Genomic DNA, 26,290 nt, shown 5'->3' on the forward strand with positions numbered 1-26,290 from the left:
TCTACCAGACATTCAAAGAACTAACTCCAATTCTTCTCAAACTATTCAGAACAATCGAAAAAGAGGGAATCCTCCCAAATTCTTTCTATGAAGCCAGCATCACCTTAATTCCTAAGCTGGAAAAAGATGCAACATTGAAAGAGAATTACAGACCAATATCCCTGATGAACATAGATGCAAAAATCCTCAATAAAATTCTGGCCAATAGAATGCAACAACACATCAGAAAGATCATCCACCCAGACCAAGTGGGATTTATCCCTGGTATGCAGGGATGGTTCAACGTTCACAAAACAATCAACATGATACACCACATTAACAGACTGCAGAAGAAAAACCATATGATTATCTCAATGGATGCAGAGAAAGCATTCGATAAAATACAACACCCTTTCATGATGAAAACTCTAAGCAAACTGGGTATGGAAGGAACATTCCTCAATACAATCAAAGCAATTTATGAAAAACCCACAGCCAACATCCTATTGAATGGGGAAAAGTTAGAAGCATTTCCACTGAGCTCTGGAACCAGACAGGGAGGCCCACTCTCACTACTGCTATTCAATATAGTTCTCGAAGTTTTAGCCAGAGCTATTAGGCAAGAAAAAGAAATTAAAGGGATACAAATTGGGAAGGAAGAACTCAAACTATCCCTCTTTGCAGATGATATGATTCTTTATTTAGGTGATCCAAAGAACTCTACTAAGAGACTATTGGAACTCATAGAAGAGTTTGGCAAAGTAGCAGGATATAAAATCAATGCACAAAAATCAACAGCCTTTGTATACACAGGCAATGCCACGGCTGAGGATGAACTTCTAAGATCAACCCCATTCACAATAGCTACAAAAACAATCAAATACCTTGTAATAAACTTAACCAAGGATGTTAAAGATCTCTACGATGAAAATTACAAAATCTTAAAGAAAGAAATAGAAGAGGATACCAAAAAATGGAAAAATCTTCCATACTCATGGATTGGAAGAATCAATATCATCAAAATGTCCATTCTCCCAAAAGCAATTTACAGATTCAATGCAATACCAATCAAATACCAAAGACATTCTTCTCAGATCTGGAAAAAATGATGCTGAAATTCATATGGAGGCACAGGAGACCTCAAATAGCTAAAGCAATCTTGTACAACAAAAACAAAGCCGGAGGCATCACAATACCAGATTTCAGGACATACTACAGGGCAGTTGTAATCAAAACAGCATGGTACTGGTACAGAAGCAGATGGATAGACCAATGGAACAGAATAGAAACACCAGAAATCAACCCAAACATCTACAGCCAACTTACATTTGATCAAGGAGCTAAAACCAATTCCTGGAGCAAGGACAGTCTATTCAACAAATGGTGCTGGGTATCTCCACAAATGCCAAACAACAAACGCAACAATCCAAGAAACAAAAATAAAGAATACAACATGATGCTCCCAAAAGAACATGACACTTCAATAGTAGATTATGAAGAAGATGAGATAGAAGAAATGCAAGAAATGGAACTCAAAAAAAATGTATAAGATTACATAGAAGTAATCAAAAGCAAACACATGAACTACTGAAATCCATGCAGGACATGAAAGAAAATCTCTCTCTCCTATGAAACTGAAATATTAAAGAGGAATCAAAATGAAATGAAGAATTGAATAGAATATCAAATTGAGATATTAAAGAGAAATCAAAATGAAATGAAGAATTCAATAGAACAAATAAAAATGAGGTGGAGAGCCTTAAAAATAGAATCAGTGAGAAAGAAGAGAGAAAATCAGATGCAGAAGACAGAGCACAGGATAATACACAGTCAAACCAAAGACTAGAAGAAGAAATTAGAAATCTGAAACACTGTTGGTAATCTACAGAATACTATAAAAAAAAAAAAAAAACCAACATTCGGGTTACTGAAGGCTTGGAGAGAGAGAAGGGAATTAGAAGACCTTTTTAGTGAAATATTAGCAGAAAGCTTCCTGGGTTTGGAGAAAGAAAGAGACGTCCAAGTACAGAAAGCACACAGAACTCCCAACAGACACGACCAGAAAAGATCCTCGCCACGAAACATTGTAATCAAACTCAGGACTGTGAAACATAAAGAGAAGATTCAAAAATGTGCAAGAGAGAAAAGCTAGATTACTTTCAGAGATTTCCAATTAGACTCACAGCAGACTTCCCATCAAAAACCCTGCAGGTTAGGAGAAAATGGCAAGATATAGCCTAAGTCCCAAGAGAAAAAAGAACTGTCATCCCAGAATAATATCCCCTGCAAGCTCTCATTTGTGAATGAAGGTAAATTAAAGGCCTTTCACAATAAACAGAAATTAAAATAATTTGTCACCACCTATCCAGCCCTGAAAAATATGCTTAAGGATGTGCTACACACAGAAACACAGGAACATGGTCATGAATATGAAAGAAGGTATTGGAAGAAAATCTCTCAGTGAAAGATCATAGGAAGTTCAAAGTATAAATTTGGAATATCTTTGGGAAAATGGCAGGGCAAAGTCCTTACTTATCAATAGTCATATTGAATGTAAATGGCCTCAACTCTCCAGTTAAAAGGCACAGGCAGGCTGAATGGATTAAAAAACAAAACCCATCTACTTGCTGCCTACAAGAAACACATCTTTCCATCAAAGGTGAATGCAGACTGAAAGGGAAAGGTTGGAAAAAGATATTTCTTGCCAACAGAAACCAAAAAAGAGCTGGTGTAGCCATCTTAATATCAGACAAAATAGACGTTAACACAAAAACTGTTAGACAAAGAAAGGTATTGTATAATGATTAAGGGATCAATTCAACAAGAAGATGTAACTGTTATAAACATATATGCACCTAATTACAGGGAACCTGGCTATTTAAAATAAAAGTTAAAGGATTTAAAGGGAGACTTAGACTCCAATACAATAGTATTGGGGGACTTCAATATTCCACTTTCAGCAATGGACAGATCAACTAGACAGGAAATCAACAAGGAAACAGTAGATTTAATCAACACTATAGACCAAATGGACCTAACAGATATCTACAAAACTTTTCATCCTGCAGTTGAAGAATACACATTCTTCTTAGCATAGAACTTTCTCTAGGATTGACCACATACTAGGCCATAAAGCAAGTCTCAGCAAATTAAAAAAAAAATCAAAACCATACCATGCAGCTTCTCAGACCATAAAGGAATGAAGTTGGAAATTAGCAACTCAGGAATCCCTAGAGCATATGCATATACATGCAACATGCTCCTGAATGAACACTGGGTCACAGAAGAAATCAAAAGAGAAATCAAAAACTTTCAGGAAGCAAATGAAGATAACAACACAACATATCAAACTTATGGGATACAGCAAAAGCAGGGTTAAGAGGAAAGTTTATATCAATAGGTGCCTACATCAAGAAATTGGAAAGGCACCAAATAAATGAGCTATCAATGAATCTCAAGGATCTAGAAAACCTAAAGCAAACCAAACCCAATACTAGTAGGAGAAGAGAAATAATTAAAACTAGAGAACTAATCAACAAAACTGAGTCCAAAAAAAATCATTACAAAAGAATAGCAAAACTAAGAGCAGGCTTTTTGAAAAAAAATAAAATAAAAAAAAAATAAATTGACACACCATTGGCCCAACTAACCAAATAAGTAGAGAGAAGACTCAAATCAATAAAATTAGAGATTGAAAAGGGAATATAACCACAGACACCACAAAAATAAAACAGTCCTCAGAAATTACTAAAAAGAGTTGTATGGCAACAAACTGGGAAATCTAGCAGAAATGGACAGATTCCCGGATACATACAACCTACTTAAATTGAGCCGTGAAGACGTAGAAAACCTACACAGACCCATAACCAAGACAGAAATTTAATCAGTCATAAAGGACCTCCCAACAAAGAAAAGCCCAGGACCAGATGGATTCACTGCTGAATTCTACCAGACATTTAAATAACTAACTCTTGTGGGCTGGCGCTGTGGCACAGTGGGTTAAAGCCCTGGTCTGAAGCACCAGCATCCCATATGGGCGCCGGTTCTAGTCCCAGCTGCTCCTCTTCTGATGCAACTCTCTGCTATGGCTGGGAAAGCAGTACAAGATGGCCCAGGTCCTTGGACCCCTGCAATCACATGGGAGAACCAGAAGAAGCTCCTGGCTCCTGGCTTCTGATTGGTGCAGCTCCAGTCATTGCAGCCATCTGGGAAGTGAACCAGCGGATGGAAGACCTCTCTTGCTGTCTCTACCACTCTCTGTAACTCTTACTTTAAAAAAATAAAATAAATATTAAAAAAAAAAGAACTAACTCCAATTCTTTTCAAGCTATTCAAAACAATTGAAAGAGAGGGAATCCTCCCAAATTCTTTCTATGAAGCTAGCATCACCTTAATTCCTAAACCTGAAAAAGATACAGCAGAGAAAGAAAATTACAGACCAATTTCCCTGATGAACATAGATGCAAAAATCCTCAATAAAATTCTAGCCAATAGAATCCAACAACACATCAGAAAGATCATCCACCCAGACCAAATGGGATTCATCACTGGTATGAAGGGATGGTTCAACATTCACAAATCAATCACCGGGATGCCCATTCTCACCACTGCTATTCAATATAGTCCTGGAGTTTTAGCCAGAGCCACTAGGCAAGAAAAAGAAATCAAAGGGATACAAATTGGGAAGGAAAAAGTCAAACTATCCCTCTTTGCAGATGATATGATTCTTTACTTAGGGGATCCAAAGAACTCCATTAAGAGACTATTGGAGGCTAATCCTCCGCCTTGCGGCGCCTGCACACCGGGTTCTAGTCCCGGTCGGGGCGCCGGATTCTGTCTTGGTTGCCCCTCTTCCAGGCCAGATCTCTGCTATGGCCCGGGAGTGCAGTGGAGGATGGCCCAAGTCCTTGGGCCCTGCACCCCAGGGGAGACCAGGATAAGTACCTGGCTCCTGGCTTCAGATCAGCACGGTGCGCCGGCCGCAGCGGCCATTGAGGAGTGAACCAACGGAAGGAAGACCTTTCTCTCTATCTCTCTCTCACTGTCTATAAGTCTCTCTCTGTCTTTCTCCCTCACTGTCTAACTCTGCCTGTCAAAAAAAAAAAAAAAGATATTTGTGTGTGGAGGTAATAGCAAAAATAGAAGGCAACACTTGCCAAATCATTGCATGAGGCCAGTATTCCCTTAACACCAAAAGCAGGAAAAAAAAGACAACATAAGGGGGAAAAAACTATAAACCAATATATGTCTTATGAACACAGACACAAAAATCCTCATGCTGGCGCTGTGGCACAGCAGGTTAAAGCCCTGGCCTGAAGCCCCGGCATCCCATATGGGTACCGGTTCTAGTCCCAGCTGCTCCTCTTCCGATCCAGCTCTCAACTATGGCCTAAATAGCAGTATAAGATGGCCCAGGTCCTTGGGCCCCTGCACCCGCATGGAGACCCAGAAGAAGCTCCTGGCTCCTGGCTCCTGGCTTCAGATCAGCTCATCTCCAGCCATTGCAGCCATCTAGGGAGTGGACCAGCGGATGGAAGACCTCTCTCTCTCTCTCTCTCTCTCTCTAACTCTTTCAAATAAATAAAATAAATCTTTGTAAAAAATCCTCAACAAAATACTAGCAAATCAAGTCAGCAACATATAAAAACATTGCACACCATGACCAAGTGTGATTTACTCTAGGAATGCAGTATTGGCTCATGGGGTTGATGCTGTGGCTCTGTTAAGCCTCCAGCTGTGGTGCCAGCATCCCATATGGGCACCAGTTCGAGTCCTAGCTGCTCCATTTCGGTCCAACTCCCTGCTAATGGACTATGAAAGCAGCAGCAGATAAACCAAGTTTATGGGCCCCTGCACCCACGTGGGAGACCAGGAAGAAGCTCTTGGCTCCTGGCTTCGGATAGGCCCACCTCCAGCCTTTGCAGCCTTTTGGGGAGTGAACCAGCGGACAGAAGATCTCTGTCTCTACCCATCTCCATAACTCTGCCTCTTAATTAAGTAAATAAATACTAAAATTAAAAAAAAAAGATTGGTTCAACAAACAATCAATCATGGTAATGCATTGTACTAATAGAATAAAAGACAAAAAGCACATCTCAGAAAAAAAAGATGACGATATTCTTCTATGATAAACATATTCAAAAACTAAGATAGATGGGAATTTCCTCAACTTGATTATCTCCAAAAAAATCACAGCTAACATCATACTTAATGGTGAACAACTAAATTATTTCCCCTAAGTTAAGAACATAAGCTCTTTTTTTAAAAATTTTTTTAACTTTTATTTAATAAATATAAATTTCCAAAGTACAACTTTTGGATTATAGTGGCTTCCCCCCCATAACACTCCTCCCACCTGCAGTCATCCCATCTCCCACTCCCTCTCCCATCCCATTCACATCAAGATTCATTTTTTTTTTCATTTTCAGTTCTCTTTATATGCAGATCAGTTTAGTATATATTAAGTAAAGCTTTCAACAGTTTGCACCCACATAGAAACACAAAATGTAACATACTGTTTGAGTACTAGTTATAGCATTAAATCACAATGTACAGCACATTAAGGACAACAGATCCTACATGAGGAGTAAGTGCACAGTGACTCCTGTTGTTGACTTAACAAATTGACACTCTTGTTTATGGCATCAGTAATCACCCTAGGCTCTTGTCATGAGTTGCCAAAGCTATGGAAGCCTTTTGAGTTCACCAACTCTTATCATATTTAGACAAGGTCATAGCCAAAGTGGAAGTTCTCTCCTCCCTTCAGAGAAAGGTACCTCCTTCTTTGATGACCTGTTCTTTCCACTGGGATCTCACTCATGGAGATCTTTCATTTAGGTGTTTTGTTTTGTTTTCCAGAGTGTCTTGGCTTTCCATGCCTAAAATACTCTCATGGGCTTTTCAGCCATATCTGAATGCCTTAAGGGCTGATTCTGAGGCCAGAGTGCTGTTTAGGACATGTGCCATTCTAAGAGTCTGCTGTGTATCCTGCTTCCCATGATGGATCCTTCTCTCCCTTTTTTATTCTATCAGTTAGTATTAGCAGACACTAGTCTTGTTTATATGATCCCTTTGACTCTTAGTCCTATCATTATGATCAATTGTGAACTGAAATTGATCACTTGGACTAGTGAGATGGCATTGGTACATGCAACCTTGATGGGATTGAATTGGAATCCCCTGGTATGTTTCTAACTCTACCGTTTGGGGCAAGTCAGCTTGAGCATGTCCCAAATTGTACATCTCTTCCCTCTCTTATTCCCACTCTTATATTTAACAGGGATCACTTTTCAGTTAAGTTTCAACACTTAAGAATAATTGTGTATTAATTACAGAATTCAACCAATAGTATTAAGTAGAACAAACAGAAAAAAAATACTAAAAGGGATAAAGTATTAACTTATTCATCAACAGTCAGGGCAAGGGCCGATCAAGTCACTCTTTCTTATAGTGTCCATTTCACTTCAACAGGTTTTCTTTTTGGTGCTTGGTTAGTTGTCACCGATCAGGGAGAACATATGATATTTGTCCCTTTGGGACTGGCTTATTTCACTCAGCATGATGTTTTCCAGATTCCTCCATTTTGTTGCAAATGACTGGATTTCATTGTTTTTTACTGCTGTATAGTATTCTATAGAGTACATATCCCATAATTTCTTTATCCAGTCTACTGCTGATGGGCATTTAGGTTGATTCCAGGTCTTAGCTATTGTGAATTGAGCTGCAATAAACATTAAGGTGCAGATCGCTTCAAGATTCATTTTCAATTATCTTTGTACACAGAAGGTCAATTTAGTATATACTAAGTAAAGATTTTTGAACCCACACAGAAACACAAAGTGAAAAATACTGTTTGAGTACTAGTTATAGCATTAAATCACAATGTACAGCACATTAAGAACAGAGATCCTACATGGGGAGTAAGTGCACAGTGACTCCTGTTGTTGACTTAACAAATTGACACTCTTATTTATGGCATCAGTAATCACCCAAGGCTCTTGTTATGAGCTACCAAGGCTATGGAAGCCTCCCGAGTTCGCCAACTCCAATCTTATTTAGACAAGGCCATAGTCAAAGTGAAAGTTTTCTCCTCCCTTCAGAGAAAGGTATCTCCTTCTTTGATGGCCCGTTCTTTCTGCTGGGATCTCACTCACAGAGATCTTTTCATTTAGGTCATTTTTTTTTAAACTTTTACTTAGTAGATATAAATTTCCAAAGTACAGTTTATGGATTACAATGGCTTTTCCCCCCCAATAACTTCCCTCCCACCTACAACCCTCCCATCTCTCACTCCCTCTCCCATTCCATTCACATCAAGATTCATTTTTTATACAGAAGATCAATTTAGTATATATTAAGTAAAGATTTCATCAGTTTGCCCCCACACAGAACACAAAGTGCCAAATACTGTTTGAGCACTAGTCATATCATTAATTCACATTGAACTACACATTAAGGACGGAGATCCTACATGGGGAGTAAGTGCACAGTGACTCCTGTTGTTGACTTAACAAATTGACACTCTTGTTTAAGGCGTCAGCAATCTCCCCAGGCTCTAGTCATGAGTTGGCAAGGCCATGGAAGCCTCCTGAGTTTGCTGACTCTGATCATATTTGGACAAGGCCATAGTCAAAGTGGAAGTTCTCCCTTAAGAGAAAGGTACCTCCTTCTTTGATGGCCACATTCTTTCCACTGGGATCTCACTCGCAGAGATCTTTCATTTAGTGTTTGTTTTTTTTTTTTTTTTTGGCCAGAGTGTCTTGTCTTCCCATGCCAGAAATACTCTCATGGGCTTTTTAGCCAGATCTGAATGCTTAAGGGTTGATTCTGAGGCCAGAGTGCTATTTAGGACATCTGCCATTCTAAGAGTCTGCTGTGTATCCTACTTCCCATGTTGGGTCATTCTCTCATTTTTAATTTTATCAGTTAGTATTAGCAGACACTAGTCTTGTTTATGTGATCCCTTTGACACTTAATCCTACCATTATGATCAATTGTGAACAGAAATTGATCACTTGGACTAGTGAGATGGCATTGGTACATGCCACCTTGATGGGATTGAATTGGAATCCCCTGGTATGTTTCTAACTCTACCACTAGGAGTAAGTCTGATTGAGCATGTGCCAAACTGTTCATCTCCTCCCTCTCTTATTCCCACTCTTACATTTAACGGGGATTGCTTTTCAGTTAAATTTAAACGACTAAGAATAATTGCGTGTTAATTAAAGAGTTCAATGAATAGTATTAAATAGAACAAAAAAATACCAAAAGGAATAAAGTAGTGAGTTGTTCCTCAACAGTCAGGACAAGGGCCAATTAAGTCATTGTTTCTCATAGTGTCCATTTCACTTCTTCAACAGGTTTCCTTTTAGGTGCTCAGTTAGCTGTCACCGATCAGGGAGAACATATGATTTTTGTCCCTTTGGGACTGGCCTATTTCATCCAGCATGATGTTTTCCAGATTCTTCCATTTTGCTGCAATGACCGGCCTTCTTTTTTTTTACTGCTGTATAGTATTCTATAGAGTACATATCCCATAATTTCTTTATCCAGTCTTCTGTTGATAGGCATTTAGGTTGACTCCATGCCCTAGCTATTGTGAATTGAACTGCAAAAAACATTCAGGTGCAACCTGAATATAGCGCTGCCATATAACCCAGCCATCCCACTCCTTGGAATTTACCCAAAGGAAATTAAATTGGCAAATGCAGGAGCTGTCTAGACTACTTTTAATGCCTAACTCAGTGTAAATGCTATGTAAATTGTTACATTGTGTTGTTTAGGGAATAATGACAAGAAGTTTAGAAGAGATGCAATTTGTTTTCAAACGTTTGTTATTCCTGACTGGCTGTGGATATGGAGAGCTGACTGTATTTGCTTTGCAAGAAAAATCCTGAAGCTTGTAGAAATTTCAAAACCAGGATACCAAGAAATGGGAGGGTGTTACTTAGCAATCTGGGAAACTTAACTCATAGTAATTGGCATATGTATAGTTGTGATTTGCATTCCAGGCATTTAAACTGAGATATTCCCGATCAGACTGAAGGTACTGTGAGTAGCAAATCTCTTTCCCCAAGATATAAGATGGAGAGAGTCTTTGGAGAATTGCCTCACTGAATTGGTAAGTTAGTTTTCTCCGGATTTTGGTGATTTCCCCAGTTCTCCCATAATTCCTCAGTGCTCTTGCCATTTTCTGGTAAGTCATGGTCTTCCGGTTACCTTTTCTTTTTCCCCAGAGTTCAGCCAGTTTTTCTTTGTTTTTTGATACAAATTGAAAGATGCCTTTGTTTTTATCGACCCACTGAATACAGGATGCCATCTCAGGATTACACAGGGATTCGTAAAGGTATTCAAACAGTCGGAGCTTCTTCCTGCCTTTTCCTCCTTTTTGTGGGAAAACAGTAGGTTGCACCAATTGGTTTTCAGTTGCATTCTGCAGAGATTGGTGGACATTTCCTTCAAGATAGAGGTCTGAAACATTGTTCTCCGTGACAGCATTGCTGATGGTCACCTGCAATGACTCTCAGGGTCAGACTGCAGTGATTCCCCTTTTATGGTTCTCCAAGTAGGAACAGATTCCTCTGTAGGCACAACTTCGTAGCAGCTGGAGTTTCCTCTGACATAAGGACAATGATTGATGAAAACCAGGTAATTTTTGTAATTATGCTTCATTAATAAACTGGCAATCCTACGTGTTGTCTGTCCATCAGAGTCCAATCTAGCATCCACTTGTGCAAGGTGGTAACAACTTGCCCTTCTTCTGAAACACGTAGAACATAAGCTCTTACTGCTTCTATTCAACTCTGCACTTAAGTTGCTAGCCATGATAATTAGGGAAGAAAGAAGAATCCAGATTGAAAAGAAAGAAATAGGTGCCACCACAGTACTTCAGTGAGCTAAGCTACTACCTGCAATACCAGCATCCAATATCAGAGCACTGGTTCACTTCTGATCCAATTCCCTACTAATGCACCTGGAAAATGCAGCAGAGGATGGCCCAAATACTTGGGCCCCTGGCACCTATGTGGGATTCCTGGACGGAGCTCCATGCTCTTGATTTTGGCCTGACCCAGCCATGGCCATTGCAGCCATTTGGGGAGTGAATCAGCAGATGGAAGGTACCCTTCTCTGTTTCTTTCCCAAACCCCCATCACCTTTCCATCATTCTGCCTTTCAAACAAATAAATCTTTTTTCCTTAAAAAAAATTAAAATAGGTCGGCGCCGTGGCTCACTAGGCTAATCCTCCTCCTTGCGGCACCGGGACACCGGGTTCTAGTCCTGGTCGGGGCACCAGATTCTGTCCCGGTTGCCCCTCTTCCAGGCCAGCTCTCTGCTGTGGCCCGGGAGTGCAGCGGAGGATGGCCCAAGTCCTTGGGCCCTGCACCTGCATGGGAGACCAGGATAAGCACCTGGCTCCAGCCATCAGATCAGCGTGGTGCGCCGGTCGCAGCGCGCCAACCGCGGCAGCCATTGGAGGGTGAACCAACTGCAAAGGAAGACCTTTCTCTCTGTCTCTCTATCTCACTGTCCACTCTGCCTGTCAAAATGAAAAAAATAATTTAAAAAATTTTTAAATAAAATGAAGAAATAAGACTGTTATCTTGGGGCTAGCGTTGTGGTGCAGCAGGTAAAGTAGCTGTCTGCAATGCTGGCATCCCATATGGGCACTAGTTAGTGTCCTGGCTGCTCCACTTCTGATCTGGCACACTGCTAATGGCCTGGGAAGGCAGTGGAGGATGGCCCAAGTGTTTGGGCCCCTGCCACCCATGAGGGAGACCTGTAGGGGTCTCCTTGCTTCTGGCTTCAGCCTAGCCTAGCCCCAGCCGTTGCAGTCATCTGGAGAGTGAACCAGTGGATGGAAGATCTCTGTGTCTCTCCCTCTATCCAGAGGGGGGAAAAAAAAACTATATCTGTGCTTACATACATAAAATAATAAGGAATACTCAAAAAAGCTATTAGAGTTAATATTCAGCAAGATACAAGATCAACATACAAAAATTAATACTATTTCTATAACCTAGCAACAAGTAATCCAAACATGAAATTAAGAAAACAATTCCATTTATAACACCATAGACAATAAAATACTGAATAGCCATTTCAATGAAGATTTACAAGTGGTCAATAGGCACATGAAAGATGTTCAGCATTAGTTATTAGAGAAATGTAAATCAAAGCCACAGTGCCATATCACTTCATGTCCACGAGAATGACTTTAGTCAAAGACAAAGCAAATTACAAGTGTTAGTGAAAATCTGGAACCTTCACACATTGCTGTTGGGTATAAAATATGACACGGCAATTCCAGTCCTAGATATATATTCAAGAAAACTGAAAACATGTTCATATAAAAATCTGTATATGAATGTTCACAGCAAAATAATTCAAAACAGCCAGGAGTGGAAATAATGCAAATGTCCATTAACAAGAGGCAAGCATTGTGGTGCAGTGGGCTAAGCTGCCATGCAGAACAGCTGCATCCCAATCAGAGTGCCTGGTATTACATCCCACCCTTGCCTTCCAATCCAGCTTCCTGCTTATGTGCCTGGGAGACAGCAGATGATGAATCAAGTGTTAGAGTTACCGCTACCCACATGAAACACCTAGATGGAGTTCTTTGCTCCTTGACTTCAGCCTAGTCTACGCCTGGCTGTTGTGGGCATTTGGGAAGTGAGCTAGTAGATGGAAAAATCTGTCTCTATCTATATCTCTCTATTTCCCCTTCTCTGTCACTTTGCCTTTCAAATAAATAATTTTTTTTTCAAGAAAAAGTCCAGCCTGATATGGTACAGCAGGTTATGCTATTACTTTTTTTTTTCCCCCCACAGGCAGAGTGGATAGTGAGAGAGAGAGACAGAGAGAAAGGTCTTCCTTTTTGCCGTTGGTTCACCCTCCAATGGCTGCTGCGGCCGGCTCATCACGCTGATCTGAAGCCAGGAGCCAAGTGCTTCTCCTGGTCTCCCTTGCAGGTGCAGAGCCCAAGGATTTGGGCCATCCTCCACTGCCTTCCCGGGCCATAGCAGAGAGCTGGCCTGGAAGAGGGGCAACCGGGATAGAATCCGGCGCCGCAACAGGGACTAGAACCCGGTGTGCTGGCGCCGCAAGACAGAGGATTAGCCTATTAAGCCACGGCGCTGGCCACTATTACTTTTGACACCAGCATCCCACATTAGAGTGCAGTTCTGGTCCTAGCTGCTCCACTTCTGATCCTGCTCCCTGATAATGCACCTGGGAAAGCAGAGAGGAATACCTAAGTACTTGGGCCCCTGCAACCACATGGGAGACTTGGAAGGAGACCATGGCTCTTGGCTTTGGTCAATTCTGATCATTGTGGCCATTTGGGGAATGAACTAGCAGATGGAAGATCTGTTTATCTCTCTTTTGCACTCTGTCCGTCTTTCAAATAAAATAAATCTTTAAAAAAATTTAAAAGTCCAATAACTGAAGAATGGATAAAGAAACTGGTATATCCATAAAGTAGAAGTTATTCAGACATTAAAAGGAATTGAAGGGTCCAGCACTGTGGCATAGTAGTTAAAGCTGCGGCCTGCAGTGCCAGCATCCCATATAGGTGCCAATTCGAGTCCCAGCTGCTCCACTTCCAATCCAGCGCTCTTAGAAAAGCTGTAGAGGATGGCCCAAATCCTTGGGCCCCTGCACCTGCGTAGGAAAACCAGAAGCAGCTCCTGGCTTCAGATCAGCAGCTCCAACCTTTGGGGCCAACTGGGGAGTGAACCAGCGGATGGAAGACCTCTCCCTCTCTGCCTCTCTTTCTTTTTCTCTGTAACTCTTTCAAATAAATAAATAAATCTTAAAAAAAAAAAGGAATTGAATACTATTACATGCTACAATTGGATGAACATTATAAACACAGTGCTAAGTCAAAGAAGCCAAACACAAAAGGCCATACACCCTTTTATTCCATGTTGTGAAATGTCCATAACAGGCAAACCCAGAGACAGAAAGTAGATTAATAGCTCCATGGACTGGGAGGATGAGGAATGGGGAGCTACTCCTTCCTAATGGTACTAAAGGTGCCCTTAGATGTGATTTAAATATTCTGGAATTAGATAGCAATGATAGTTGCACAACTATGTAGATGAACTAAAGCCACTAAATTGCATACATTTTAAAAGAATGAATATTATGGCATGTGAATTATATCTCAGTAATAGAAAAAGTAGCCAAACAAAGGCACTTTCAAAAATTTTTTTAAAGTGGCCGGTGCCGTAGCTTAATAGGCTAATCCTCCGCCTTGCAGCGCCGGCACACCAGGTTCTAGTCCCTGTTGGGGTGCCGGATTCTATCCCGGTTGCCCCTCTTCCAGGCCAGCTCTCTGCTATGGCCCGGGAAGGCAGTGGAGAATGGCCCAAGTCCCTGGGCCCTGCACCCGCGTGGGAGACCAGGAGAAGCACCTGGCTCCTGGCTTCGGATCAGCGAGATGCGCCGGCCGCAGCAGCCATTGGAGAGGGTGAACCAACGGCAAAGGAAGACCTTTCTCTCTGTCTCTCTCTCTCACTATCCACTCTGCCTGTCAAAAAAAAAAAATTTTTTTTTAAAAGAATCATTTGTTTGAAAGGCAGAGTTACAGAGAGAGAAAGATGTTCTATCCCCTAGTTCACTCCCCAAATGGCCATAATGGTCAGGGCTGGGCCAGGTCAAAGCCAGGAGCCTAGAATTCCATCAGGGTATCCCACATGTGTGGCAAGGGCTCAAACACTTGGGTTTTTTCCAGTGCTTCCCCAGGCATATTAGCAGAGAGCTGCATCAGAAGTGGAGCAGCCAGGACTCGAACCGGCACTCATATGGGATGCCAGCGTTGCAGGTGGCAGCTTAACATGCTGTGTCACAATGCACCTTCATAATTTAAAACTGAATTTTATCAATCTTTTTTAAGTTATAAAGAAGAAAATATACAAATATATACACAGAAAAATATATCCACAAAAAGGTGTAGTTCAATTAAGGGCTTACTGTCAACAATATAATTTATATACAGAAAAACTGCCTGATCCTAATACTCAAGCTGTTCTTTTTTAAGGTCCTTGGAAAGCAAAGTTGGTTTTTCCTTGGGCTTTTCTTTCTCTATCACTGCTTTTTTTCTTTAAGATTTATTTATTTATTTTAAGGCAGAATTACAGAGAGGCAGAGGCAGAGAGAAAGAGAAAGAGGTCTTCCATCCGCTGGTTCACTCCCCAGATGGCTGCAATGGCTGGAGCTGTGCCGATCCAAAGCCAAGAGCCAGGAGCTTCTTTCAGGTCTCCCACAAGGGCGTAGGCGCCCAAGGACCATCTTCTACTTCTATTGGGCCATCTTCTACTGCTTTTCCAGGCCATAGCAGAGCTGGATCAGAAGTGGAGCAGTCAGAACATGAATCAGCATCCATATGGGATGCCAGCACTGCAGGCAGTGGCTTTACCCACTACGCCATAGCGCTGGCCCCTTTCACTGCTTTTTACCCTTCCCAAATTCTGTTACTATTTTCCCATAGGGGTTAATTCTCCTAACATAATTTTATCTTTATGACCTTTATATAGGAGGGATCATCTCATGATTTTGTCTGCATTCTGTTTTTTTTTTTTTTTTAAGATTTATTTTTTTGAAAGTCAGTGTTACCAATTGATCACACTGATAGGTCTAAGAGTCAAAGGGATCACACAAACAAGACTAATGTCTGCTAATGCTAACTGATAAAACAAAAAATGGAGAGAAGGATCCAACATGGGAAGGGGGAGACACAGCAGACTCATAGAATGGCAGATGTCCTAAATAGCACTCTGGCCTCAGAATCAGCCCTTAAGGCATTTGGATCTGGCATGGAAAGCCAAGACACTCTGGAAAAAAAAAAAAAGAAGAAGAAGAAGAAGAAGAAGACCTAAATGAAGGATCTCAGCGAGTGTGATCCCAGTGGAAAGAACGGGGCCATCAAGGTAGGAGGTACCTTTCTCTGAAGGGAGGAGAGAACTTCCACTTTGACTATGACCCTGTCAGAATAAGATCGAAGTCGGCAAACCCTAAAGGCTTCCATAGCCTCGGCAACCCATGACTAGAGCCTAGGGAGATTACTGACGCCATAAACAAGAGTGTTAAATTGTTAAATCAACATCAAGAGTCACTGTGTACTTACTTCTCATGTGGGATCTGTCCTTAATGGGTTGTCCAAGGTGAAGTAATGATATAGCTAGTACTGAAACAGTATTTTTACACTTTGTGTTTACGTGTGGGTGCAAACTGATGAAATCTTTACTTAGTATATACTGAATCGATCTTCTGTATATAAAGATAATTGAAAATGAAAAAAAAACTTGGTGTTAAATTGGAAATTACATAGAAAATTAATCAATTTTTTAAAAAAAATATCATGTAGGATCTCTGTCATTAATGTGCTGTACACTTTTATTTAATGCTATAACTAGTACTCCAACAGTATTTTTTCACTTTGTGTTGCTATGTGAGGGCAAACTGTTGAAATCTTTATATATACTAAACTGATTTTCTGTATATAAAGAGAATTGAAAATGAATCTTGATGTGAATGGAAGGGGAGAGCGAGCGGGAAAGGGGAGGGTTGCGGGTGGGAGGGAAGTTATGGGGGGGCAGGAAGCCATTGTAATCCACAAGCTGTACTTTGGAAATTTATATTCATTAAATAAAAGATAAAAAAAAAAAGAAAAAAGAAAGTCAGTGTTACAAAGAGACATGGAGAGAAAGAGAACTTCCATCCACTGGTTCACTCCCCAAATTGCCACACTGACCAGGGCTGGAGCCAGGAGCTTCTTCTAGGTCTCCCACACGAGTGCGGGGGCCCAAGTACTTGGGCCATCCACTACTGCTTTCCCAGCACATTAACAGAGAAATGGATTGGAAGTGAGCAGCCAGGACTTGAACCAGCACCTCTATGGGATGCCGGCACTGCAGATAGCAGCTTAACACTGCATCAGCCCATGCATCATGGTTTTAAGGCTCATTTCCATGGATACATGTAGCTATGGTCCTTTTTTTTTTTTTTTTAAGATTTATTTACCTACTTATTTAAAAGGCAAAGTGGCAGAGAGAGAGTTATCTTCCATTCACTAGTTTATTCCTCTTATGTCCACAACAGCCAAGGCTGGGTCAGGCCAAGGCCAGAAGCCAAGAACTCCATCTGGGTCTCCCACATAGGAAGTAGGAGCCCAAGCACTTGGGCCATCATCTACTGCTTTCCCAGGCTATTGGCAGGCAGCTGGAACAAAGTAGAGCAGCTGGGACACAAACTGATGCCCAAATGGAATGCCAGTGTTGCAGGCAGCAACTGTACCTGCTACGCCACAACACAAGCCCCTTAGTTTTTTTTATTTTACAATGTTGTTATGAACTTAATTGTACTTATTCCAGGTACAAACTCTTGCTCATCTTCTAGAGTTTCCCTAGGGCATATACTTTATCAGATGCTGCTGAATTGTTCTCTAAAGTGAAGTTCCAACCTGTACTCCACTGCCCACAGAAGTATATGAGAATTCTCATTATTCCACAACTACATCAAAATGCTGAGTAGAAAATACTATTTAATCAAGGGTTTAATCTGCATTTCCATAGCTACTAAGGTAGTTGAAATTTTTACCTCTTCAGGTCATTTGTGTTTTCTCTTTTATAAATTACTAATCTATTATCTTTTTCTTTTTAACTTTCTTTGAAAGGCAGAGAAGATAGAGATCTCCTATAGACCAGTTTACTCCTCAAATGCCTCCCAACAATCAGCACTGGGACAGGCTAAAGTCACACACTGGGAACTCAATCCAGGTTGTTTCCCCCATGGGCAGTATGAAGTGCTTGGGTCCTGCACCTGCATGGGAGACCAGGAGGAAGCACCTGGTTCCTGGCTTCAGATCAGTGCAGCATGCCGGCCATAGCAGGCATTTGGGGTGTGAACCAACGGAAGGAAGACCTTTCTCCTCTCTGTCTCTCTCTCTCTCACTGTCTAACTCTGCCTGTCAAAAAAACAAACAAACAAATTGTTTTCTTCCATTAACCATAGTAAAAATAATACTCAAATAAAAGTGACTTATCTGAAAGGAAAAAGAACTTCAGAGGAAGGACGGATGGATGGATGGAAAGACATATCTGAAACCTATTCCAGAAGACTTACTATGGAATTCATGAGTCATCTTACAAAGTTAGTTAGAAGCCATTATCTCTTTGTTCCTTTCAAAGTAATCTTAAATAAGAGATCAGCATATTATGTTGAGTCCCTTTATGATACCTACAGCTAGCCTTGGTCTTTTAATAAAAAAAAATAGGATGCAGCGCTCTCTGGCTGTTGCAGGCATTTGGGAAATGAACTAGTGGATGGAAGGCATGTGTGTGTATTGCTCTGCCTTTCAAGTAAATGAAAATAAAAACATTTTTTTAAATAAATTTAAGGAGCCAGTGTTGTGGCGTAGAAGGGTAAGCCTCCATTGGCAAGACCAACATCCCATATGGATGTTGGTTTGAGTCCCGGCTATTCCACTTCCAATCCAGCTCCCTGCTAATGCGCCTGGGAAAGCAGCAGAAGATGGCCCAAGTTCTTGGGTCCCTGAATACATGGCCTAGCACTAGCCAGTCCCAGCCCAACCCTGGCCATTATGGCTATTAGAGATTGAACCAGCAGATGGAAGATCTCTCTATATATTTAATTTTATGGAAGAAGGAAGGAAGGAAGGAAGGAAGGAAGTCGGTCGGTCTAAGGGGCAGGTGGCATTGTGGTGTAGTGCGTAAAGCCTCAGCCTGCAATGCCTCCAGCACCCCATGTGCGTGCCAGTTGGGACTCCCAGCTGCTCCACTTCTAATCCAACTCCCTACTGATGCCTGGGAAAGTAGCAGAAACTGGTGAGTACTCAGGCCCCTGCCACCATGTAGGAGACTTGGATGGAGTTCTGGGCTACTGGCCTAGCCCAGCTCTGGCTGTTGCAGGCATTTGGGGAATGAACCAACAAACAGATGACATTTTCATTCTCTCTCTCTAATAAAATGAAAATAAATAAAAATGGATATGATATGTCCCTACATGGGCTGATCTCTATTTCTCCAAGCTCATTTTACTCTTATTTTCCCAGATACCTTCCATCCTAGACACAACCAAACACCCGCACATATAACATTCTCACATGCCTTTGTATATATATATTTCCCTGTATCTCATAAAATGCTCATCCCCACCTCTCTCTTACCACACTCCCTCATCCAGCTACTTTAAAAAATATATTTATTTATTTATTTATTTATTTTAAAGGCAGTGATACAGAGAAAGAGAGAAATATACTAAGAGAGATCTTATATCTGCTGGTTCACTCCCCAAATGGCTGCAAACAGGGGCTGGGCCATCTGAAGCCAGGAGCCAGGAGCTTCTTCCTGATCTCCCATGTGGGTACAGGGGCCCAAGGACTTGAGCCATCCTCTGCTACTTTCCCAGGCACATTAGCAGGGAGCTGGATTAGAAGTGGAGCAGCCAGGAATGGAATTGGTGCTCATATGGGATGCCAGCACTGCAGGTAGAGGCTTAACCTTCTATGCCACAGCGTGGTCCCCTGATTATTTTTTAAAGACTCGGGTCATGTGTAGTCTCTTCCATGAAACTTTCCTTTGTATCATCAGGCCTTGTTAAGCACTACATATTCTGATTCCATAGAGCTTTTCTCAATCTAAAGTTTATCAATTACAAGCTTTGTTGACCCATGTCTTTACTAAGATTGTGAGATCCTTGAGAGTATACTCTCTCTTACTTATTGTTACATCCCCAGTGCTGAATATTTTATAAGCAGAAGATATTCAATAAATATTTTAATTACTATATGAGATGATCAGTATTTATACTTATAGAGGGGAAGGGACAATCCAAGAATAATTACATGGGAAGAAGAGCAGTGAAATTTTATTGAAGGTGGAAAAAGAAAAAGAAGAAAAAAGTCAGTCTGGAGACAGAGAATTTTTTTTTAATTTTCCCACAAAAGTTAAAATGAGCCATAGAAAAGAGAATGATGATCAGTCACACTTGCTGCAAAATGACTCACTGTTCTCTTGTCCCACAGTTTTGTTCACCCTGATTTTAGAGCCAAGCACACACTCAAGCCAGGTAGTCCATAGCAAGTGACAGAAGATCGATTCAGTATATATTAAGTAAAGATTTCATCAGTTTGCACCCACACAGAAACACAAAGTGTAAAATACTGTTTCAGTACTAGTTATAGCATTACTTCACATTGGACAACACATTAAGGACAGATCCCACATGAGAAGTAAGTACACAGTGACTCCTGTTGTTGACTTAACAATTTGACACTCTTGTTTATGGCGTCAGTAATCTCCCTAGGCTCTAGTCATGAGTTGCCAAGGCTATGGAAGCCTTTTGAGTTCGCCGCCTTCGATCTTATTCCGATAGGGTCATAGTCAAAGTGGAAGTTCTCTCCTCCCTTCAGAGAAAGATACCTCCTTCTTTGATGGCCCGTTCTTTCCACTGGGATCTGTTTTGCTTAATTTTCTTCTGAGATCTCTTACCCCTGCCCTTTCCAACTTCAGGTAAGTACCCAAAACATTCCAAAAATACTCTTCAGAGTCTTTGTAGTTGCTGTTTGTTCTACCTGAAACACCCTTCATTCAGTTATCTCCATGGCTCATTCCCTCACTTCCATTAGGTCTCTGCTCAAAATGTCACTTTAAGTGAGAGAAAATATTTGCAACACATGTAACAGATAAAGTACTGACATTCAGTTCTGAAAGTTCTACAAATCAATAAAACAAAAAAACAAACAAAAAATCCAAAGGAAAAACAATCAAAAGACAAGAAAAGGCACTTCATGAAAGAAAACCAAATGACTAACATAAGACCAATCTCATTAGTAATAGAAAGATGTAAACTGATTTAAATTACAATCATTTACTACTATAACACTTCTAATTGGCAAAAATGTAAATATTTGATAAAACTAAGGTTATTGTAGATGTAAAGTAACTCTCACATAGTGTCATAAAGGGAAATAGTTTGGCATTCTCTAGAACGGATAAAACACATGGTTCCATAAACCAAAACTCCAAATTTGAGATATATATTCCACAGAAATGCTCTGGTGTATAACAAAGTATCTGTGCAAAAATGTTCAAAGCACCACTATCCATAAAAGTCAAAAATTAAAACTACTCAAGTATCTATGAACAGTAGAAATAAACTGATCTACAATATAAATATTATAGAAAAAAAGAAACTACAGCTATGTGAAAACAGTGTAGATGACAACATATTGATTAATGAAAAACACAAGAGAATATATACTGTATAATCCTACATACATAAATTCAAAAACAGGCAAAAGTACATATTTAGGGATGCAACTATAAATAAAAAGAGAAGTAGTTACCATAAAAAGTCAAGTCGACAGTCACTTCTGGTGGGCAGAAGAGCAGCTCTGGACTTGTAATTTGAAAGACAGACAGGGGCTGGCGCTGTTTTAAAGCTCTGGCCTGAAGCACCAGCATCCCATATGGGCGCCGGTTCTAGTCCCGGCTGCTCCTCTTCTGATCCAGCTCTCTGCTATGGCCTGGGATAGCAGTAGAAGATGGCCCAAGTCCTTGGGCCCCTGCACCCACATGGGAGACCCGGAAGAAGCTCCTGGCTCCTGACTTCAGATCAGCTCAGCTCCAGCCGTTGCGGCCATCTGCGGAGTGAACCAGCGGATGGAAGACCTCTCTGTCTCTACCTCTCTCTGTAACTCTTTCAAATAAATAAAATAAATCTTTAAAAAAAAAAAAAAACTAATGGCCCCAAGTTAAAAAAAAAAAAAAAAAGACAGACATATAACTATACAGAAGGGAGAGAGATGGAAAGAGAGGGAGGGAGGGAGAGAGAAAGTTCCTCCATTTGCTGATTCACTCTTCAAATGCCCAGAATGCCAGGGACCAAAGCTGAAAGCAGGTAACTCAATCCAAGTCTCCCATGTGAATGGCAGAAACCCAATCAACTGAGCCATCACTACTGTCACCCAGGGTCCGCATTAGCAGGAAGCTAGAGTCATAAGCCAAAGCAAGGTATTGAACCCAGGCACTCTAACATGTGACATAGGCATCATAACTTCCTGGCTTCAACCTCCTGGCTTTATCTGGGTGGCAGTTACATGGTTGTTGACTTTATACAAAGTCAGTAAACTGAACATTTATGTTCCATATACTTTTTAATGTGTATTATATTTTACAATCAGAAAGTTATAGCCGGGGCCGGCTTTGTAGCATAGCAGGTAAAGCTGCTGCCTGTGACACATGGATCCTACATGAGCACCAGTTTGTGTCCCAGCAGTTCCACTTCCAATCCAGCTTCCCATTAATGCACCTAGCTGCGGAGGATGGCCCAAGTGCTTGGGCCTCTGTACCCACGTGGGAGATGCAGAAGAAGCTCCTCGCTCTTGACTTCAGCCTGGCACAGCCTTGGCTGTTGTGGCCATCTGGAGAGTAAGCTAGTATATGAAAGATTTCCCTCTCAGTCTTCCCCCCTCTCTCTGTGATTCTGACTTTCGAATAAATAAATAAATCTTAAAAAAAAAAAAAAAAGTTAAAGCAGCACATTAGTAAAGCCTTCTCTGAGTACCAATTCCTCCCCTGCTCACCATTTTCCATTAGCCAGTAATTGTTTTCTTCATAGTACTTAATCTCCACCTAACATACTGCATAGTTACTTCTTAATTTGTTTATTGTCTTATCTCCTCACACATAAGAAATGGACTTTCTTTTATTCACTGCTATCATCCACTGAAAAATTACCTGGAATAAAATATACCTTCATACTTTTCTCCATGTTCATATAATCCTAAACAAGGGTGCAACACAGTTTTTGTCTGCTTTATAAATATGAGATCTTATTAAAAGTTACTTGTCTATTCTATACAAACACAGGCATCCCTCCAGGTCATTGAATGTAGATTTAATATATTCTTTTTGAGCTGAAAAATATTTCACAATATATGTATATTACAGCTTATATATTCATAAATACTATGGATGGACATTCAGGCTATCTCCAATATTTGCCATTAAAAATCATGTTACAAAAATACCTTATACGTATACCTCTACATGTTGATACTTTCGTTTCTACAGAATAGAGTCCCAGAGGAGCAATTTCACAAAATACTGTCAAACCTTCCTAAATGGTTAGAGCAATTCACAGTTCTACCTGTACTGAACCTAAGTTATGAATCCTAAGAGCTAATTTTCTTATTTTTATCCCACTTGTTTTGTTTTGTTTTGTTTTTTCCTTCTTTCTTTCCTTTAAGACTTATTTGTGGGGCTGGCGCCGTGGCTCAGTTGGTTAATCCTCTTCCTGTGACGCTGGCATCCTGCATGGGTGCCGGGTTCTGGTCCTGGTTGCTCCTCTTCCAGTCCAGCTCTCTGTTGTGGCCCAGGAGGGCAGTGGAGGATGGCCCAAGTCCTTGTGCCCCTGCACCTGCATGGGAGACCAGGAGAAGCACCTGGCTCCTGGCTTCGGATCGGTGCAGCGCCAGCAGTGGCGGCCATTTGGGGAGTGAACTAACGGAAGGAAGACCTCTCTCTCTCTCTCTCTGTCTATAACTCTACCTGTCAAATAAATAATTTTAAAAAAATACTTATTTGTTTAAAAGGCAGGATTAGAGAGAAAGATATTCCACCCACAGGTTCACTCCCCAAATAGCCACAATGGTCAGGCTAGTCAGGAGCCTGGAATTCCATCCAGGTCTCCCATGTGGATGGCAGGGGCCCAAGCACTTGAGGCATCTTCTGCTGCTATCCCAGGTACATTACAGGGAGTTAGAGTGGTAGTGGAGCAGCCAGGACTCGAACTAGCACCCATATGGGATCCTGGCACCACAAGCAGCGTCTTAACCTGCTGTGCCACAATGCCGCTGCCCACTCTCCACCCCACCACGCACACACAAATACACACACTTATTTTCAAAAAGGATGAGCAAGGGAACATTTGACATAGAGGTTAAGATGTCACTTGACTCTCACATCCCATATCAGAGTACCTAGGTTCAAGTCCCAGCTGTTTCCAATTACAGCTTCTTGCTAATGAACACCCTGAGAAGTAGCAGATAATGGCTCAAGCAGTTGGTTCCATGTCACTCACATGGGACATCTGGATTGAGTTCTGGACTCCTGGCTTCAGCCTGGTCCAGCTCCAGTTGTGGGCATTCAGGGAGTCAATCAGCAGACGGGAAAGATCTTTCAAATTAAAAAAGATAATGAGGTCAGCGCCTCGGCTCACTAGGCTAATCCTCCGCCTGTGGCGCCAGTACCCCAGGTTCTAGTCCCGGTCGGGGCGCCAGATTCTGTTCCGGTTGCTCCACTTCCAGTCCAGCTGTCTGCTGTGACCCGGGAAGGCAGTGGAGGATGGCCCAAGTGCTTGGGCCCTGCACCTGCATGGGAGACCAGGAGGAAGCACCTGGCTCCTGGCTTTGGATCGGCACAGTGCGCCGGCCGTAGCAGCCATTTGAGGGGTGAACCAACAAAAGGAAGACCTTTCTCTCTGTCTCTCTAACTTTGCCTGTCAAAAAAAAATAAGATAATGAAAATAAATAAATTTTAAAGAATGAGGCAACTTAGACACCTAAAAATTTAAAATGTCCCTAGTAACTAATACTCTGAAAGTGTTCAGGTCTCAGTGTAATCTATTCCGTACACCCAGGTACTCAGTAGTATCTGATTTACTTCCATCTCTGAAACCTAGAAGCAGTAGAATCTATTCTCCTCTACTCCCTAGGGAAAGCCTAAGAGAAAAATAATCCCACCAAAAGGAGAAAACCTGGGCCATTTCATTTCTGCCTCATTTTTTTTAAGATGTCATGTGATCCAAACCCATCCTTCATCCCTAAATTGCTTCTCTTGGTTTGCAGTACAATCATCTTCCAAGCAAGAAAACTAAAAGTGATTCTGGATTCCTTCATTTTTCTCAAAAATCTTAAGTCCCATCAATTCTACTGTTTTTAAAAGAGTTACTTATTTTAAAAGTCAGAGTTACAGAAAAGAGAGGGAGAGACAGAGAAATCTAGTTCACTCTCCAGATGGCCAGAACAGCCAGAGCTGGGTCAGGTTGAAGCCAGGAGCTTCATCCGGGTCTCCCACATGGGTGGCAGGGTCCCAAACACTTGGGCCACCTTCTGCTGCTTTTCCCAGGCCATTAGCAGGGAGCTGGATCAGAGGAGGGGCAGCTGGGACACAAACCAGCACCCACATGGGATGCTGGCATCACAGGTGATATATTTTTGCCCACTATGCCACAATTCTATTTTTTTAACAACTCTCCTATTCATTCTCACTGCTACTATCTTACTTCAGGCTTTCACAGTGTCTACTGTACATACTAAGGTACCCTCCTAACCAATTTCTCTTTTTTTTTTTTTTTTTTTTTTTTTTTGACAGGCAGAGTGGATAGTGAGAGAGAGAGAGAGAGAGACAGAGAGAAAGGTCTTCCTTTGCCGTTGGTTCACCCTCCAGTGGCCACTGCGGCGGGTGCGGCCGGCGCACTGCACTGATCCGATGGCAGGAGCCAGGTGCTTCTCCTGGTCTCCCATGGGTTGCAGGACCCAAGCACTTGGGCCATCCTCCACTGCACTCCCTGGCCACAGCAGAGAGCTGGCCTGGAAGAAGGGCACCCGGGACAGAATCCGGTGCCCCGACCGGGACTAGAACCCGGTGTGCCGGCGCCACAAGGCAGAGGATTAGCCTGTTGAGCTACGGTGCCGGCCTCAATTTCTCTTCTTTAATCTTACTCTCCTCCAATCTGTTTTTTACCTTGCAACCTACATATTTTCTTCCCTACTGGAAACCAGTCAACCAGCGACTCCATAACTGCATGCAGGACAAAATCCCACCCTGAAATGTAGCATTTCAGGGCTTTTCATGGTCTGGAACTAATCTGCCTCCCATCTCACACATTGTACTTTAACTTAAGGTGATTTAATAACTACGCATTTTCTGGGTGGAGCATCTCCACTATTCTACCAGCAAACCAATCATTCCATCTTTTGTTTTTTGTACTTCTTTTGTGTGTGTGTGTGTGTGTGTGTACTTCTTAATATTACTATTCTTCAAACATTAATTCAACAAATATTTACTGAGCACTTTCTATGTCCCAGAAACAAGGCTACATATTAGAAATTCAGCAAGAATTTACAGACTCAGTCCTTATTCTGATGGAATGTATAATCTAATGAGGACTAAAGAGACTAAACAACTAAAAATAAGTGTGGTTACAGATAATAAAGGCAGTAATATAGAATACGGTAAAAGGGGAAATGTACATAAGGGTACTATAAAATATTCTTGAAAACCG

At 41.4% G+C, this 26,290-nt stretch overlaps 2 protein-coding genes across 3 annotated transcripts in view; both read right to left on the reverse strand.

The window, feature by feature from the left end:
• PIK3R3 (phosphoinositide-3-kinase regulatory subunit 3) overlaps nt 1-26,290 on the reverse strand; it is a 148,218-nt gene that overhangs the window by 97,381 nt on the left and 24,547 nt on the right. The window lies entirely within an intron of this gene.
• LOC133760485 (transcription factor Spi-C-like) lies at nt 9,684-10,803 on the reverse strand. The gene is made up of 2 exons (XM_062193028.1): nt 10,531-10,803; nt 9,684-10,465 (listed from the first exon to the last, which is right to left on the reverse strand). The coding sequence occupies exons 1-2, from the start codon at nt 10,801-10,803 to the stop codon at nt 9,926-9,928; spliced, it is 813 nt and encodes a 270-aa protein (XP_062049012.1). The 3' UTR covers nt 9,684-9,925.

Source organism: Lepus europaeus, chromosome 5 (assembly GCF_033115175.1).
Source record: "Lepus europaeus isolate LE1 chromosome 5, mLepTim1.pri, whole genome shotgun sequence".
Lineage (NCBI taxonomy): Eukaryota > Metazoa > Chordata > Mammalia > Lagomorpha > Leporidae > Lepus > Lepus europaeus.